At 41.3% G+C, this 16186-nt stretch overlaps 1 protein-coding gene across 2 annotated transcripts; it reads left to right on the top strand.

Annotated features, from left to right (window-relative positions):
• Window positions 1-1916: 1916 nt before the first annotated feature.
• On the top strand, window positions 1917-15066 carry SIAH1 (siah E3 ubiquitin protein ligase 1). 2 transcript variants are annotated; one of them, XM_078864048.1, is made up of 3 exons: window positions 1917-2119; window positions 5831-6309; window positions 9102-15066. In XM_078864048.1, exons 2-3 carry the CDS (start codon window positions 5833-5835, stop codon window positions 9471-9473), a joined length of 849 nt encoding a protein of 282 aa, XP_078720174.1. In that variant the 5' UTR covers window positions 1917-2119; window positions 5831-5832; the 3' UTR covers window positions 9474-15066. The 2 variants fall into 2 exon arrangements, with proteins under 2 accessions (XP_078720174.1, XP_078720175.1); XM_078864049.1 differs by having other exon boundaries at window positions 5828-6309.
• Window positions 15067-16186: the final 1120 nt, after the last annotated feature.

Here is a 16186-nt window from a genome sequence, read left to right as displayed (position 1 = left end):
GCTCGCCCTCATCCTGGTCGGCCCAAAAATATCGCGAGTCCCGGACCCAAATCAACGGTCAATATTTACTTTATTTAGCAAGTCTCACGAGACTGAATAAACCTTCGAACCACGTAAAACTTGGCGACAGGGTCAATTAAAGACTTATAAACAGATTTGCCGATTCGAATTCTGATTTCAGACTGTTTTATGAAGACTGGTGTGCATACCTGTCAACCCATACAATTTACCCCCATTCTTGTACAGGGAAATTGAGTTTTCAGGTCCATACGGCGTACAGCCGTTTGAATGCTGGCAACATTTTTGTTGTCTGTTTGTGTTTCTCCCTTCTGAAGGGACTTTGTAGGATGAACTTTGAGATTTTTAAGGGCACTTGGTGACCAATAAGGTCTGAATTAGTCTGTAATAAGGTAGGCACTGATAAGGGGTTGACAGGTATGGGTGTGTTATGTTGCACCGGCGTACCGGCAATACGTCCATATGCTGGTGGGGAGGAGGGGACGTTTTGGGTGAGTGAAAACCGTCGTTCAACGACGGCTTGAGACTTGGTAGGGAATTCTTGGGTAGATAAAGAGGATGGCGAAGAAATATTGCTTGCACGTTATTTAATCGGCTGATTCATGTGGATTTGTTTGGGTTAGGCCACAATGATTGCCAACCCAATTAAGTGTACAAGTGTTTCAAGGTAAGTTGAAGAGATTTGTGAGCAACCTAATTTAGCAATTACACAATCAATCATGTGGCTCAGCAGAAGTGCATTCGCTGCTTGTTGTCGAAGTCCAATGTTCAAAATCAGAATCTGATGAGCTATGAAGCCCTTTTTAACAATGTTCAGTAGGGGTGGGTCAGCAAGTTGCATAAATCCGGATGGCTGTCCTGGGTTATACTGCAGGTCTATTAATGTAAAATACGCACCATCGGCTTCACAGTGGACATTAAAGATCCTGTGACGTTGTTCACAAGAGTGGGCAATTGTGTTCCAGCATCATCGTCCAATGTTGCTACATTTTAAACATCACCTGCAAATTACTTAATTGAAATTAAACAATAGCAGCATTGGACCCCTACTGTTAAATGAATGCAGACTGTCTGTGAAATAGTGTGCCTTCCTGATAACCTTACGTTATAACGTCAGAGGTGCGGGGGAAAGACAACAAACTAAATACAAAAACAGAATAAGGGCACTGCATCACGGGAATTCAGATGCGCTTCTGCAGCCGTCTGGAATGCTCTTCCTTTCTACATTATGAAGCCATTGGAGCGATGCACTATTAATTCTAAATTGAAAACTCGTTTCTTGGGAACTGCTTTTTGTGTTTAGTTTGTTGCCCTTCCCCCGCACCTCCGATTAGCACGAATGGCTACCTATGGTGGGGAATAAGTTTAACATACATCAGAATATTAAATTATACTGGAGGAATCCGATTAGCTAGAGAGCTATTTTCCACAGATGTCCAGCCGTAAATTATTACCAGGTGCAGTGAATTATCTTTATCATAATATTTGATACGCTCTGGTTCTTTCGGTGAAGTGACGTAGATAGTAAAAATAATAACGTAATTATTATTATGTTTTCTATTTACGTGACTTTACCGAAAAAAACAGAAAGTATGGATTCTTGCAGTCAAATCAAGATAATATTTGATGTAAATAATTGTCTATTATGAAAATGCCTGTAAAAAAAAGAGAGGGTAATTGGAAATTATTGTCTTATCCGTAAATACATCATCACACTCGGTGTGTTTTTAATCCTTCAATAACTTCCCCGGAGGGCAGCGTGGCGCATACCACACGCGGGGCATTGCATTGGGCCCTCTCTGCCCAGTGTCTCCCCTTAATAGGAGTTCTCAGGCTGCGCGTGACGTGTAAGGGTTTTGGGGGGGGGGGGCTCGGTGACGTCATTTGCATCACGTGGCCCTCCCGCCCCCACCCCGGCGACGGTTAAGTTCTCGCGCAGTCGCGCATCGCGGCGGTTCAGGGGGAAATTTGTTTTGTTTTGTTTTTATTTTTATTTACTTAAAAAAATATATAAATATTATAATAACTATTGGGGGGAGGGGAAAAAAATTGAAGTCGATAATTTATTTTTCTCTCCTCGTCGCTACGTCCACAGGCCAAGGTAAATCGTGGAGGTTGTTTTTTTGTAATCGCCAACAGTGCCGCCTACCCCGACTAGGTCCGAGCAGAAGCCTCGGTCTTGACTAGCAAGCCCGGCCGCCCTTCCTTTGACTCAGCGCAGGCATCGCACCTAGGCCAGTCACGGGAGTGCGAAAGCGGCCTTCCTCCGACTAGGCCTCGGTGTCCGAGTGCCACACTTACTTCTGTTCAACTCTTTCTCTCTTAAACATAAAACAAATTACAGGCACGACGATGTTACAGTCGTGTTGTCGTTAAGTCGTTGACGACGACAAGAACGACGTGGACGACGGCGGTACCACCGTGGGACGCGTCCGACTTGCACGGATGATGCCGGGGGTAGACTAAGCTTTGAAGCGAGCTCTCGTGCAGGTTGAGACGGCGTGGATTGTGGCCACCACGGCAGGGGAACGAGAGACGCCTTTGGGGGTGCGGGGTTTGTTTGGTGACGAGGGCCGCCTTCGTGCAGTGTGGATTATCTCATCGTCGGCCTGATGGTCGTACGGGGTTGTTGTTGGTGGTGGTGCTGTGTTGTTGATGTGTGCGAGCGTGAGAGTGGCGGTGTGTGTGTGTGTTTTTAACGTTGACTCGTTATTTTGTTCGCTGGGCTCCAAACAAAAGCCCCGAGGGGGTGACCCGAGAGGCGGTCTGTGCTGTTGCTTAGCCTGTCGTGATGCTTTTCGTGATGAGATGCTGGCGTTTGTTCATTTTTGTAGCGATATTGACGAGGCGTTTGCAAAGATGATTGTGATATTGATGTTTTTAGTGAATGTGATAGGCAGTGTTGGTGTTTTGTGTAAATGCCATAATGGTGTTGCTGTATTTGTTGTGTGGTGGGTTATTTTCAAAGATAGTGGTTGATCATGTTGTCAACGCGGGGATGATGTTGGTATTTTTTTTGTAAACGGTGATGTTGCTTAGTAGTGATGTGGATGTGTTTTAAGGTGATTATGATTCATGTTATTGTAACAGCGGTGAAGGTGATGCTTGATAATTATTGTTGATATAATGTCGAGAATGTGTCTTTGTAAGCATGACGTTAAATAAGGGTTGTGTTCATTATTGTGTTGATGTTTGTTTGTGAACGAGATAGTGGCATTGTAATAATTGCCCTTGTTTTTTTCTAATTACACTTAAAGTTATTTAATAGCGATGCGTTTGATCCACGCGTTTCAGCTCATCGGTGGATTCGTGTTCGCAGGAATGCCGCGACTGCTGAGATTAAATAGAAAATGTTGTTTACAGCACTGTACTTGGTATTGAGCGAGTGGGGGCGTCATACGCTGGACCAGTTGTGGTTTCTAAGACGAGCCATTCAAATCCTTGCTCATACACCAATGTTATTGTGCATAATAACGCTAATGTAACCTGCAGGTTAATGAACTACTGGGTGGACTTTATCATCACATTAATGGTATAAGTCCATGACCGAAAGTTGTGGACTTATTACTTAATCCGTCTCGTGCGTTAGGCTATACATGCAGCACAAAAATGCATGCGACATTTACGTTGGCATTGATGAAATTAATTGTAATATTTCCTTATGTACTGTAGAATCACAATGGTGTGTGGTGGCTGTTCTGTTCCATGGGTCAATCGTATTGATACTCGTCTGTAAGAGTAGAGGTTTATTCTGTTCGACAGAGAATGTATATTTCTGCAAGTACAGCATTGTAAAAAATATAGTGAAAATACTGTCATTTATAATCTACAGCACATGCATATGTGGGGATATAGACTGTAAATTAAATCATCTATACAAACCTAATTATTAATGGTATTGTTTGTGGTCAGTTTCAGCTCACTCATTAAAATTGCACATCACTCTGCGTGCACAAATGGCCAACACAGTAATTGTGTTTTTATTATATTCTACTGTAGTGATACAATTTGAATTAGTTACTCTGGTAAATACATAAACATTTGTGAAATCGTACTAATTGAACATAAAGTTAAAATTGTCTTTAAATGTTTGCAGGTTAATCACGTATTCGTGTAACCATATCATTGCACATTTTACACGGTAAATGCTTATAAGATAAATTAACAAAGGTGTTGATGTTTCCCCCAGTGCATTATTTTGGTGCAACTTAAACATGTACTAAAGAAATGTAAATTTGTTCCTGGATGAATTATCTTTGTTTTCTACATTAAATGTTACTTCGACTATAAATATATTATCAGGTGCAAATACTTTTCAGCACACATTAATCATGATACTGTCTAATTATATTAATCATAATTAAATTATGTTTCTGAGTATCTTCGTTGGACGAGTGAGCATACAAAAAGTAGCATCAAACCAGGAATTTACAGATGAACCAGAATTCATTTCCATTGAATGTTTTATGATAAAATGAATGTGAAAGTGAAATACAATTTGGCCCAAAAGTGAGGTCCACGATGTGTACAGTTTCAGATGTATAAAATAAGCACATTAGCTATGCATTAAGCTTCACTTTAATGTTACTGTCAGCCATTCCCAGTTTTTGTATGGGCAGTGAGTTTAGGATTTTCCATAATGCAGTCTAATAATAATGATTATAACTAACAGTTCATTGCTAAACCATTGCTGTTTGAAAGCATTCCTATGCCATGTCAATCATGGAGGTTGTTTTACCATGCCTTCAATTTGGCAGTGACTTGAGAAAGGGTGGTCCTTGGCCTTGCATTACTGTCAATGTCAATCGGTAACTGTCCATAAGAAAAACAAGGATACATTTTCATTTATTCTTGAGAAATTTGAGCAGTGTTGGAAGACGTGCCATTGGGTTTTTACTTTTTTTTTATGTTGAACATTAACTGATGCCAAAAGTTATTTTTGTTCATGTTATGCACAGGCTGAGTGAGGTAAATGGTTGCAGGTGTTGATCCCTAACCTTATCCCAAATTAATTTGACAGGATATAATGTAATAAAATAAGATTTCAATATAGTTATATCAAACTGCTATTTTCCTGCTTGGAAAAGTCACACATCTGTCTCCTACAGTTATATTCACGCTGTCTCTTGGTGTAATAAAACCCATACATGCGTTGGAAAGTTGGGGTGGAAGGTTGGATTTCACTTGCCCACAAATATATTTTTAATGACGACTCATTAGGGCTGTCCCGATAATGGTCCCCCTGTTTGCATTTCAAAACCGACTTGTGCCAAAAGCTTGTTTACAAATATCCACATTCGCAATGGCCCAGCAGCAACTGTAAGAATTGTATATATTATGCTTCCCTTTGTTTTTGGGAATTGCTTATGCGCCCAGTTATGTGCACTACAAAACTTTTTTTACTTTTTGTCTTTGTTGGCCATACATTTCAGGTGACGAGCGTTTGAATGTCAAGCAGATTATGGGGAGGAAAAGCCATTTGAGTTTTGGAATGTTGTTTATAATACATTAAGCACACAGCCAGTGCAGTGTTGTGGCTTACAACCTTTTTGGGATAGTCATGCGACATTGTGTCGTGTATTTTTCTGGAAATTACTGTGGTTTATATACTGTATATATAAATGACATGCTTTCATTGTATCCGTACAAGTTACTGTATGGGAAACCAGGGTGCAAGTATTGTGGTTAAAGTCCACAGATTTATGTACATCTTCAGTGTCCGTTGATTGCAATCATTGAGTACAAAACAAGCTAAATGTATCCGCTTAACACTGCCCTGTGCTGTCCTTAATTCTCCTCTGTTTCCCAGCAGACATGAGTCGCCAGACAGGAGCGGCGCTGCCCAACGGGGCATCGAAAACAACGCCGGCGCAGCGCGTGCCGGCACTCACGGGCACCACGGCCTCGAACAACGACTTGGCCAGTCTCTTCGAGTGCCCCGTGTGCTTCGACTACGTGCTGCCTCCCATCCTGCAGTGCCAGAGCGGCCACCTGGTGTGCAGCGCGTGCCGGCCAAAGCTGTCGTGCTGCCCCACGTGCAGGGGCCCGCTCGGCAGCATCCGCAACCTGGCAATGGAGAAGGTGGCCGCGTCGGTCCTCTTCCCGTGCAAGTACGCGTCTTCGGGCTGCGAGGTGACGCTGCCGCACACGGAGAAACCAGACCACGAGGAGCTGTGCGAGTTCCGGCCGTACTCATGCCCATGCCCCGGCGCCTCCTGCAAGTGGCAGGGCTCCTTGGAGACCGTCATGCCCCACCTCCTCCATCAGCACAAGTCCATCACCACACTGCAGGTGAAACTGGAACATAGGTGGTGCTCTGCCGCGAGAATGTAACAAATCGTCGGCTCCACCGGCAAGTTTTAATTGTTAGAAATTGGTGGTTGAGATTGCCTTTTTAGATTAATTTTTTGCTTCTAAATTTTATCGTCTCATTTGTTTTATATTTTTGTTGCAATACATTTTCACTATTAGCTCAACTTTAATTATAGACGGTGGAGCAGTGGCGCATCGGTTGGCGCTCCGCTCTGTGAACCCGGCGACCTCCGTTTGGTTCCTGGCCGTGGCTAATGTCAGTGACAAGTAATATCTGAACCCTTTGACCTCCTCTGTGCCAACCCGCATCATCGTGAAGTAGGTCAAACAATTCCCATGACTGATGAATCATAAAGGAGAGCATCTCCCATTGGATAGACAAAGGGCTGTATTTTGATTGCTGAAATGTAACATTTGCATATCAATTGTATAAAATCAGCACAATATACTAATAATGGATTCTTACATGTACAATTTAATGTATGGATGGAGGATATGAGGATTGATTGAAATATATATGAATGCATGTTTCCATATGAAGTCTAATAGTTATGGCTGTGGAGTCGTAATGATGAATGATTAATTACATCTTCACAGCTCCTCTAATTGGTCCTCATCATTTTGAAAGCATTCTGCAAATCAAGAAGCGTTGCTGTTTGAGCTTAATTGGCAAATTTGCTGGTGATGTTAAAGTGCTTACTACGCCACGTTTAGAAAGATGAGCACACCGTTAACATTAACTGAGATGGCACATTGGGTATTGCGCCAGCAAAAATAAACAAAAGCTTTTCATGTTGACCATTGCAAAATATATATGTATGTAATTTGGTTACATTTGTGCGGTAGAGAACGGAAAGACTGACTGTCATAGAATTTGCATAATTGGTGAACCTTTTGAGTATTTATTTGATTAAAGGAAAAACATTCGTGCAATATACATATCATTTGCAGATATAAAAAATGTCCCCCATGAGGTACAAAGGAATATTGCACTAATAACTTTTGAGCCAAAATTAATACCAACAAGGACTAGCACAATTTCACTAACAATAGAACACTAACACCTAACTATAATTCTCACTTGAACAATGACTAAAGCATTGATACAACTCTATCACAATATTGTCACATTAACTAACACTGATAATGCTATCTTTAAAAAAAAATTCCAATAGCACAACAAACATGAGTTCACCACTGCAAAAATACACTTCCACTCACGTAAAAAACATTACATGACACAGTGTTATATTCTGAAATGTAATAACCGTACAAATAAAGTCTTAACACTGCAACAACTATTTCCATTATTATTATTATACCACTATTACAACTACAAGGCACTTCTGCAATAATATTCTTACATCTATGGGACCTTTTTGTCAGGATCAAATGATCTGGCCAGTCGGACACGTCAGTTATTGTCAGAGAGGGTAAAGCCTTCTTTTCATAATATTCTTACAATAGCAAAACAAATGCTTTTAAAGTACAATACCAATACGTTGCTCTTAACCGTGACAAAACACGTGCAAAAAAACAATAACACTACCAGATGCCTATTAACGATAGGCCGAATACCAATACAATAATATTAAGTGATAAGCCCGTAAAAACCTGCACTAATAGTAATACAGTATCAAAACTACAGTTACCATTTGGATAACCTTGCCACGACAAACTCTGTAATAGCATGACAATAATCCTCTACCCTTGCACAAGCTATTACACTACTATTGCAATTATAGCAGGCTAATACTGTAAGGACAACCACGATACATAAATAATACAGCATTACAGATACTTGGCGTGCTGGAGTCGCGATTGGAGAAATTGATGGAGTTTTATGCTTGAGTTTATTTAATTGAACCAGGTAAGTAAGAGCTCAAGACCACTATAGGAGTCTCATTTGCAAGAGTAATCTAGGTCACGAAAATGACAAAAGAAAAATAAATATCATAAAGGTCAGCAAAAAGCAAATAGAAGTCGGAACAAAAATTCTACCATGGAAAATGTAACATACTACACAAACGCAAATGAATGTAAAATGAAAGTTAAATATTACATTTCCTGCCACGCATAGTCTGATTGGGCAGATTGTCTTTAGGCAGACCGCAGTACAATTACAAAAATTAAGTCGCAGAAAGATTTAACAGGCATAGGGTGACTATAGTACACATGTAAATACACAAGCATATATGTGACATGCAATTGCAACTAAAGTTGGCAAAGAATCGACAGTTTAGCATCAACACGTGAATTGGATGGGAGAACATCCCATGGATATCTTAGAAGCGATGCAATTCTAGGTGTGTGGGGCATGACTAGAGAATGAATGAGGTAAGATGGTGCGGTGAGGCTGTTTTAACCCACGTGTAACAGCACCAGACTTGGGGATCCAGTTTGGTTCAGATTGTAATTTTCAGCATTTCTCGTCATAACGGTGTAATTCTGGACATGAGGTTCCTCAATTTTGGGGACCAGATGCCATGAGTCTGTGATAATGATCTGGTTGCCAATTAAAATACAAAAAAATTTAACGAATCAATTTAATGGACTCATTCGCACAACTTTACTTGGTGGTACACTGAAAACTAAACAAAACGAGAATGTAACCAATATTTAATTGGTAAATTGGCAGCAGATATTCTGGTGTTGTTTCCAGCAGATTACTGGGTTTGAGAAATGCGAGTTGGCAGGTGCGTGTGTTCGCCCCCTGAGAACGATTGTTTAAGGGCGCTTCATAAATTTAAGTTCTTGTTGATGCTCGGCAGGGCGAAGATATCGTCTTCCTGGCGACAGACATCAACCTACCCGGTGCCGTCGACTGGGTGATGATGCAGTCCTGCTTCGGTTTCCACTTCATGCTGGTGCTGGAGAAGCAAGAGAAGTACGACGGGCACCAGCAGTTCTTCGCCATTGTACAACTCATCGGGACGCGCAAGCAGGCAGAGGGCTTCGCCTACCGCCTGGAGCTTAATGGGCACCGGCGCCGCCTTACCTGGGAGGCAACGCCACGCTCCATCCATGAAGGCATCGCCACAGCCATCATGAACAGCGACTGTCTGGTGTTTGACACAAGCATTGCACAGCTCTTTGCCGAGAATGGCAACCTTGGCATTAATGTCACCATCTCCATGTGCTGAGGTGCTTTTAGCTGTGCCCAGGAAGCAGTGCGACTGTGTACTGTGCGTGCATTGCACTTGCAAAGAGACTGAACATGGTTGCCACCATCGTCCTATGAACCTAAGGCAGTTTGGAGTGCGCTTGTCGCCGCCCCTCTGTGTGTGTGTGTGCGCACGCACGTGCACGTGTGACTTGTGTGGAGTCTCTTGGCCCTTCTTGTCTTGAAGTTTCCATGTTCTGTATTGTTCTCGCGGATGTCGAGCCCACGGCACGTGCCCATTTCCTTCAAGGACCTCGCTCATCCCCACACAGAGTGGTCACTTTGTTGCAATCTTGAAACCAGCACGTATTGGATTGTGTCCTCGTTCACTTGCCCTGAGAGCCGGACACGTCAAGTTTGCATCTTCATTCTTTTCTGGATCCTAAATTGGGGTGCACCCCGAGTATGTTCAACCAATGCCATCCTGAAGTACTGGGAATGTGCACACAGTATAAACAGTGCCATCTTTACACATCTGGACGACCAAACAGCAGGTGTAGCAGCCCAATGATGTGGCCAAGATGATGTGTGCAAATGAAAGGGAACTATAAAGATGTGCATTTCCATCTGCATGCGTGGAAGAGAGCTTTTGTTGGCTTACATTGGAGTTATCCAGTTCCCAATGAATGGCCACACGGTGATCCTAAAATGGCCAAGTCATTGGACATTCCCTGTCTGCGCATTATCATTTACACGTTATGTGCATGTTCACATTGTGATCATTACACCTGACGGCATGGCTGGTATGTTTAAAGTGTTCTTGACTGCTTCAAGACATTAAGTATGTAACCCCCCGCCTACACTCTGCGTTATTATTGAGTCTGTATTGTACTCATTTATAATCTGTACACCAATGTTACACTTTGAAGCAGTGGTTGGCCTCTCTCTCCCAGTGTTAAGTGAGTTTACTGAGCATTCCCAGTGTAAATCCCTGCGCAGAACTCAAAATGGAATAAATTGGACAGTTTTATAAATTCTCACAGTAAGCTGCCATTCCGATCTCTTTTGTTTTGTCTTTTTAATGTAGTGTGACAATGCTTTCACAGGTCGGTTGGTGTCTTGGGGATCCGTTTGGGAGAGGAAACAAATGAGGATGGAGATGCATCAATAAGAACTTGCTTGCCTGCTCTAAGCATGTAATAAGGCAGACCAGCAGTGTTGTTTTATTGAAAGAGTTGTGGTGGCGTATGACAGAAACTGCACTCTGTAAATATGTCTAAAGAGTGTGGGTCTTACACTACAAGTACCAGAAGCATTCATTTGGCTGTTCTATTTGGTATTTATCTTGAAGTAATAGTTTTGATAAAACTGACCTATATGAGAGAAAAAAAACAACCATTAAAGAAACACTTTTGTTAGGTTTATTGTGTTTCTTCTTTTTTTACTTTTTCCCCCACTTTGGTTTTGTGAGTAATAGAATGCATGTTCTGACCGCATTCATTACCCATTAAATGTGTAATATGTACTACATGTTTGTGTCACACAAAGTACTCTCCTTAATGGCCTTGTTCATACACTTTTTATTTTTTTATAAATAATTACAGTTAGAGTAGAGACTGTGTCCCTGTTTGAGACATACCCTTATTTAATATTTTAAAGATGTTTTGCTGAGTTGCATACATTTCTTGATTTCATTGCAAGGTAGCACAGATATTTGGCAAATGACGTAACGCACATCAAAATTAACACATTTTCTGGTTTGCAAAACTGGTCTTTTGAGTGGTGGTGCAGGGAAATTGCAGTGGGTACATGTCATTCTTGGAGCTTGACATAATTTAAACCAGAGTTGCATTTTCATTGTTGTCCATGTTCAATCTCTGTTTCCATACACAAAGCTAATTGGTGGAAAACAAATTCATGAGGAATAGGCAAGATTGCGCAGCACTCTTGCAAGCAAATACATATTTTATTTGCTGATAGCCTGCTCCTTTTGATGTTTTCATGTTTTTGCATTGAATTCTGAACACCTTTTGGCAGGAATAGTAACCATGTTATGTGAATGACAACAGCCTTTTGTGCAGTTGCAGATTGGCCAAAGATTGGCTATTGATGCTGTGTAGCAGCTGCTTTGTGGTGGCTAAAGGCACTTTTGACAGGCCACCATTGTTATGCATGCTCATAAGTCAAAACCTACACATGACTAGTGTCATCATCAACATGTTTCTGCTACTGTGTTCCCATAATGGTGCCTCAAAAGGGTCTAAATGCAAGGTTATCCTGCATTAGCTACTCACAGCAATATAGTAATGAAGTGAATTTCAGTTGACATTTGGGCTATTGCTTGCATTGTCTTTGATCTCCAAAGCACGTGGGCACAAAGCGTTCCTGTCAAAGCACTATTTTAAGCCAAGCCCTATTTACAGCTCTGAGGAGCAGCAAGATGGTCAAAATGCTGACTCGTGTTTGTCAATGTAAAGTTGCGACATGTTCACTTCACCTGGTATTGAAAATTACATCAAGATGTGTGTCCCTGAAGAGCGCATCTTTAGTTTGTTAGAGCAAAGAAAATGTGATGAAATAAACGACCAGTATGTAGTGCGGATGGGAGTTGATGTTTGAGGTGCTGTTGGTGTTGGGATTGTCCAAACAAAATGGATGACGATGTTAAACAGTCGCAAGTTAATTTTAGATATGCACATGCAGCCAACTCACATGAGCATCAGCATTGTTAGACACGATGACGTAAGGTGTGACCTATGTCATTGCGTGCCATTTATCACCGTTTCTATTTAAATTAACATTTGATACTCATTACTAATGGTGACTGTGTGGCATGGCAGTGTAAGGTTTACTAGTTGCAATTTCTATTTGCCGTGTATTGTGAGGGGCAGTGTCAGAAAACATGACGGTCATTTTCTAGTTTCCAATTTTCACGTCACAATGTATTGTTCCCAGAGGACCATTCACAGCCTATGTGCACTGATGTTGAACCATACTTGAGCACTTCCACCCTGTCCCCAAATTCAAGGTGTACCTCACCGTCATACTATACAGATGAGTTGACTTCCCCTTGGACAGTATATCAACTACACAATGAAAGAATGAAAGTGGTAGTTTATTCCAGGTTGCACTGTTTAAATTGTGCTTTTGACACATTGGGTAGTGTTGGTATTGACCATTGCCTCGCTGTAACACATTTGCCTTCCAGACCTGGCAAACATACACATGCTGGCAATCATTTGATTGAAATTCAGTTCGGTGGCGCTGTAATACCCAGAATTCATAGTTGCTTTGTCAGTTGTTACTAATCCTTTGCAACGGTGAAAGAAGTGAAAGTTGTTGAAAAGAGAATGGTTTCGATGAAGCCTGCGATACACTATGAATACTCTCAACGATATTGTTGGTCAACAGGAACTGATTACTTTTGGTTTATTGCTGATTTATTGTTAAGATACCTATCATTGTTTTCCGCTGGTCAACCATTGCATTTTGTTGAACGTAATGAATAGCTTTTCAAACAATATCACAGACTATTTTTGCAGCATGTTCAAAGGCTAGGCGGTTCATAACTGATGTACAAATTTCCGAGCATGGTATTTGTTCATGCAAACTTTAGAAGAGTATTTTAGTGTTGAGCAGAGAGAGTCTGGGCTTGGAAGTAGGCACCTTTATCGGATTGAAGCATGGTGGAACACAGTGAGAGCAGATGAGCAGTGGGAAAGGGGGAAGCCGATTCATTGACTTACCATGAGTAGCTAGCTGTAACAGTGGTTGTGGTCTTGCTTTTGGTGTTTCTCGAGGGCACGTTTAAAATAAATTACCTCTAAATTTTAATTTGGAATTGAGTCCCGTTAAAGAAATATGATTGCAATGTTAAAACGAGGATGTACGAGTTGGGTTCAAATGTTTGGGGACAACTGTAGTAGTTATTGGTTTTACAAAGACTGCAGGAAGAGTGATGTCCTCTTTGATGACAGCCGAGTGCTTTATTAACTGAGCAGTGCCCTTATTGTAAGCTTTTAACAAGCAAGCATATTTAGTGCATTAACAGTTATGATTGTAAAGCACAGTATTACAGGTAATGCTGCAGTTACCTTTTAATGGTTAAGTAGTTGAAATAACCTTTCCCATACTTCATTAAAGGCTTATTTAAATGTCATTTATTATTTCAATTTACTTAAACCTAAAGGAATTTCCGGGGGTAAATATTGCAGAATTTGGATGAATGGGCCATGTTTTTATGAAACGGCTGGTGTGCCGTCATGATGTCATTGCTCACAAAAGATCCCATTGAATGTGCCCAATCACGTTTTCGGTCTTTCACTCCCCTTGCACCCCTCTCCGTTCATCTATTAAAGCTGTCCTCGTCTCTATTACCCATTCTTTCTCTTTCCTTCCCTCGCCCTTCCCATCCCTCCCCTACCCTCTTGTGATCCCTAAGTAACCCTCTATCGCTGTCACTTATTCGTCAGCCCCTTTCACACCCCTGCCATCGAAATAATTCAATTCTGTCATCGTTTTTTAAGCTATGTTAATTTGAAATATTACATTTGACTAGGAAGCAGGTGAAGAAATGTAGATAAATGTACATTATAGCATGGCTTGGGGACAACCAGGCAATTGGTGTTAGGTCACGGAGAAAAGTGTTTATTTCAGCCTGTTGGACGGTGTTTCTACCTGCTTAAAAACAGATACATATATACGGAAGAAAAAAAAATCACAGAATTTTGATCATTTAAATGGTGTGAAAGTTAAGTAATAAAATTAATACAAAAAAATTGACAAGCATTTTAAATTGCATTGCATTTGGTTTGGCACGGTTAGGTTTTTGCTGTGAGCGATGGCTGTTCTTGGGCAGTGAATGAACACATGCACAGGCGGCGGTGTATGTGGCGAGCAGTATCCATTTCAGGAGTGAAGCCGGCTCGGTTGTATTTGCTTATTTTATAGAAAAAAAAAAGCATTGGCCACTGACAAGTTTCTGGTCCTTTATTCAGGCTGTCATCCACATTACCTTGCACTAAGGGGAAGTTCCCAGCAGCAATTCGTTTATCCAGAACATTTACCTATTTAACGGCACTTCTACAAAGAACGTCCCTAGCAGCCAAGTAAGGGACACCACAGGCCCATGACCAGTCACGGGATGCTTCGGCACTTGTGGAAATGCAAGGGACGTGGGCGCCAAACGAAGCCATCATGAACACGTAAAAAATATTGTGATTTGATGTAGTACACTTGAAAGATGTATACTTGGACGAATGCTGTCAATCACTTACCACACTCATTTTCCTTCAATTATATAAGTTGATAAGGTGGACAGGTGCTTCCGAATATCTATCAAATCTCCATGGGTATCTGCAACAAATGTGGTGTCTGTGTCAATGCCACTCAACATTTTTTTTTTTAAACCATTCTGAATGTGTTGGTTTTTTTAAGAGTTACATTACTGTGTGTTGGTTGTGCCTGTCGTTGAGGTCAGACCGTTAATAAATTCTAAACTGCATTTTTTATTGCCTAATTGTGACTTAACTGGCTTGGTCAAGCAGCTTCTTGCTACTTTGTGTCACGCATGCCTTTCCAAGCCAGATGTGCCTAAGAGGTGTTGTGTGGTTGAAATAAATCACGAACCTGTCACTGTTCCACCTTGATAACCCTATGATGAGAAACACTGGATCGCGATCAAAAAGTACATCAAAATTACATTACTTTGGTTACTTTTTGGGATGCACAGTATTGTCAGTGTTATTTTTTTCTGATGTGCATTTCATGCCTTGACGTTCATTCCTCTTATGCTGAGAGCTGCTTTGGAGGCCTGGTTCTTTCGGTAAAGTCACGTAGGTAGAAACATTAAATAACAAATAACATAGAACGACGTTTCGATCGCAACACAAGTGGTCGTCTTCAGGTGGGGAAAAAATCATCCAGCAGTGGAACTTCTTTCTGGATCAGCAGTTCTACTGCTGGATTTTTTTCCTTCCTTTTTCCGCCTGAGGACGACCGCTTGTGTTGCGATCGAAACGTCGTGATTTATTATTTTCTCTTTTATTATTCTACCTACGTGACTTTACCGAAAGAACCAAAGAGTATGGATTACTGCAGTCACGAAAGCTTCAAATCAAGCCTGGATGTAATCTTATTGTAAAATTCAAATGCTGATATGGACCAGCATCACTCATCACCACCCATAACAAGAGGTACATTTTGTTGATGATTATAAAGCCAGTAATGCCAAGGACCAGAAATCTTGAGCTTAACAGCATAAGGGGCATATGGAGGTGGCTCTCTTTGCGTTAAGCATGAGCTTGCTGCTGACCAGTATTTACTTTAAATGGTGACGTAAGTAACATTCACCCGGTATGCATTTTGTTGGGGGTGGTGGAATCTTTTTCCAAGTGGGTGGGAAGCCTTGATGTTGACGTGAAGATGACAGTACAGCATTGCACTTTGCCCTTTGCGCAGTGTGCCATGCCAATGTTGGCACACTTAAGCTGTACGAAGCTGCAGATCACTAGATAGCAGGCACGTTCACTATGAATTCCTTTCCACCCTGTATTACCAACTGCATTGCATGTATTCTACACACCTTTTAACGAAACAATGTTAGACCTCCATGTCCATATGCGTGCATTACTCTGTATACGATGCACATTAATGGTATTAACATGAACATAGTTGTTTATAAGCAGAGAACAGTCGAGGCAATGCAAGTTAGGTTTAAAATGTCATTTTGCATTACATTGCAAAGGTGGATGT

Source organism: Lampetra fluviatilis, chromosome 17 (genome assembly GCF_964198595.1).
Source record: "Lampetra fluviatilis chromosome 17, kcLamFluv1.1, whole genome shotgun sequence".
NCBI lineage: Eukaryota > Metazoa > Chordata > Hyperoartia > Petromyzontiformes > Petromyzontidae > Lampetra > Lampetra fluviatilis.
This window is presented reverse-complemented; position numbering and strand designations above follow the sequence as displayed.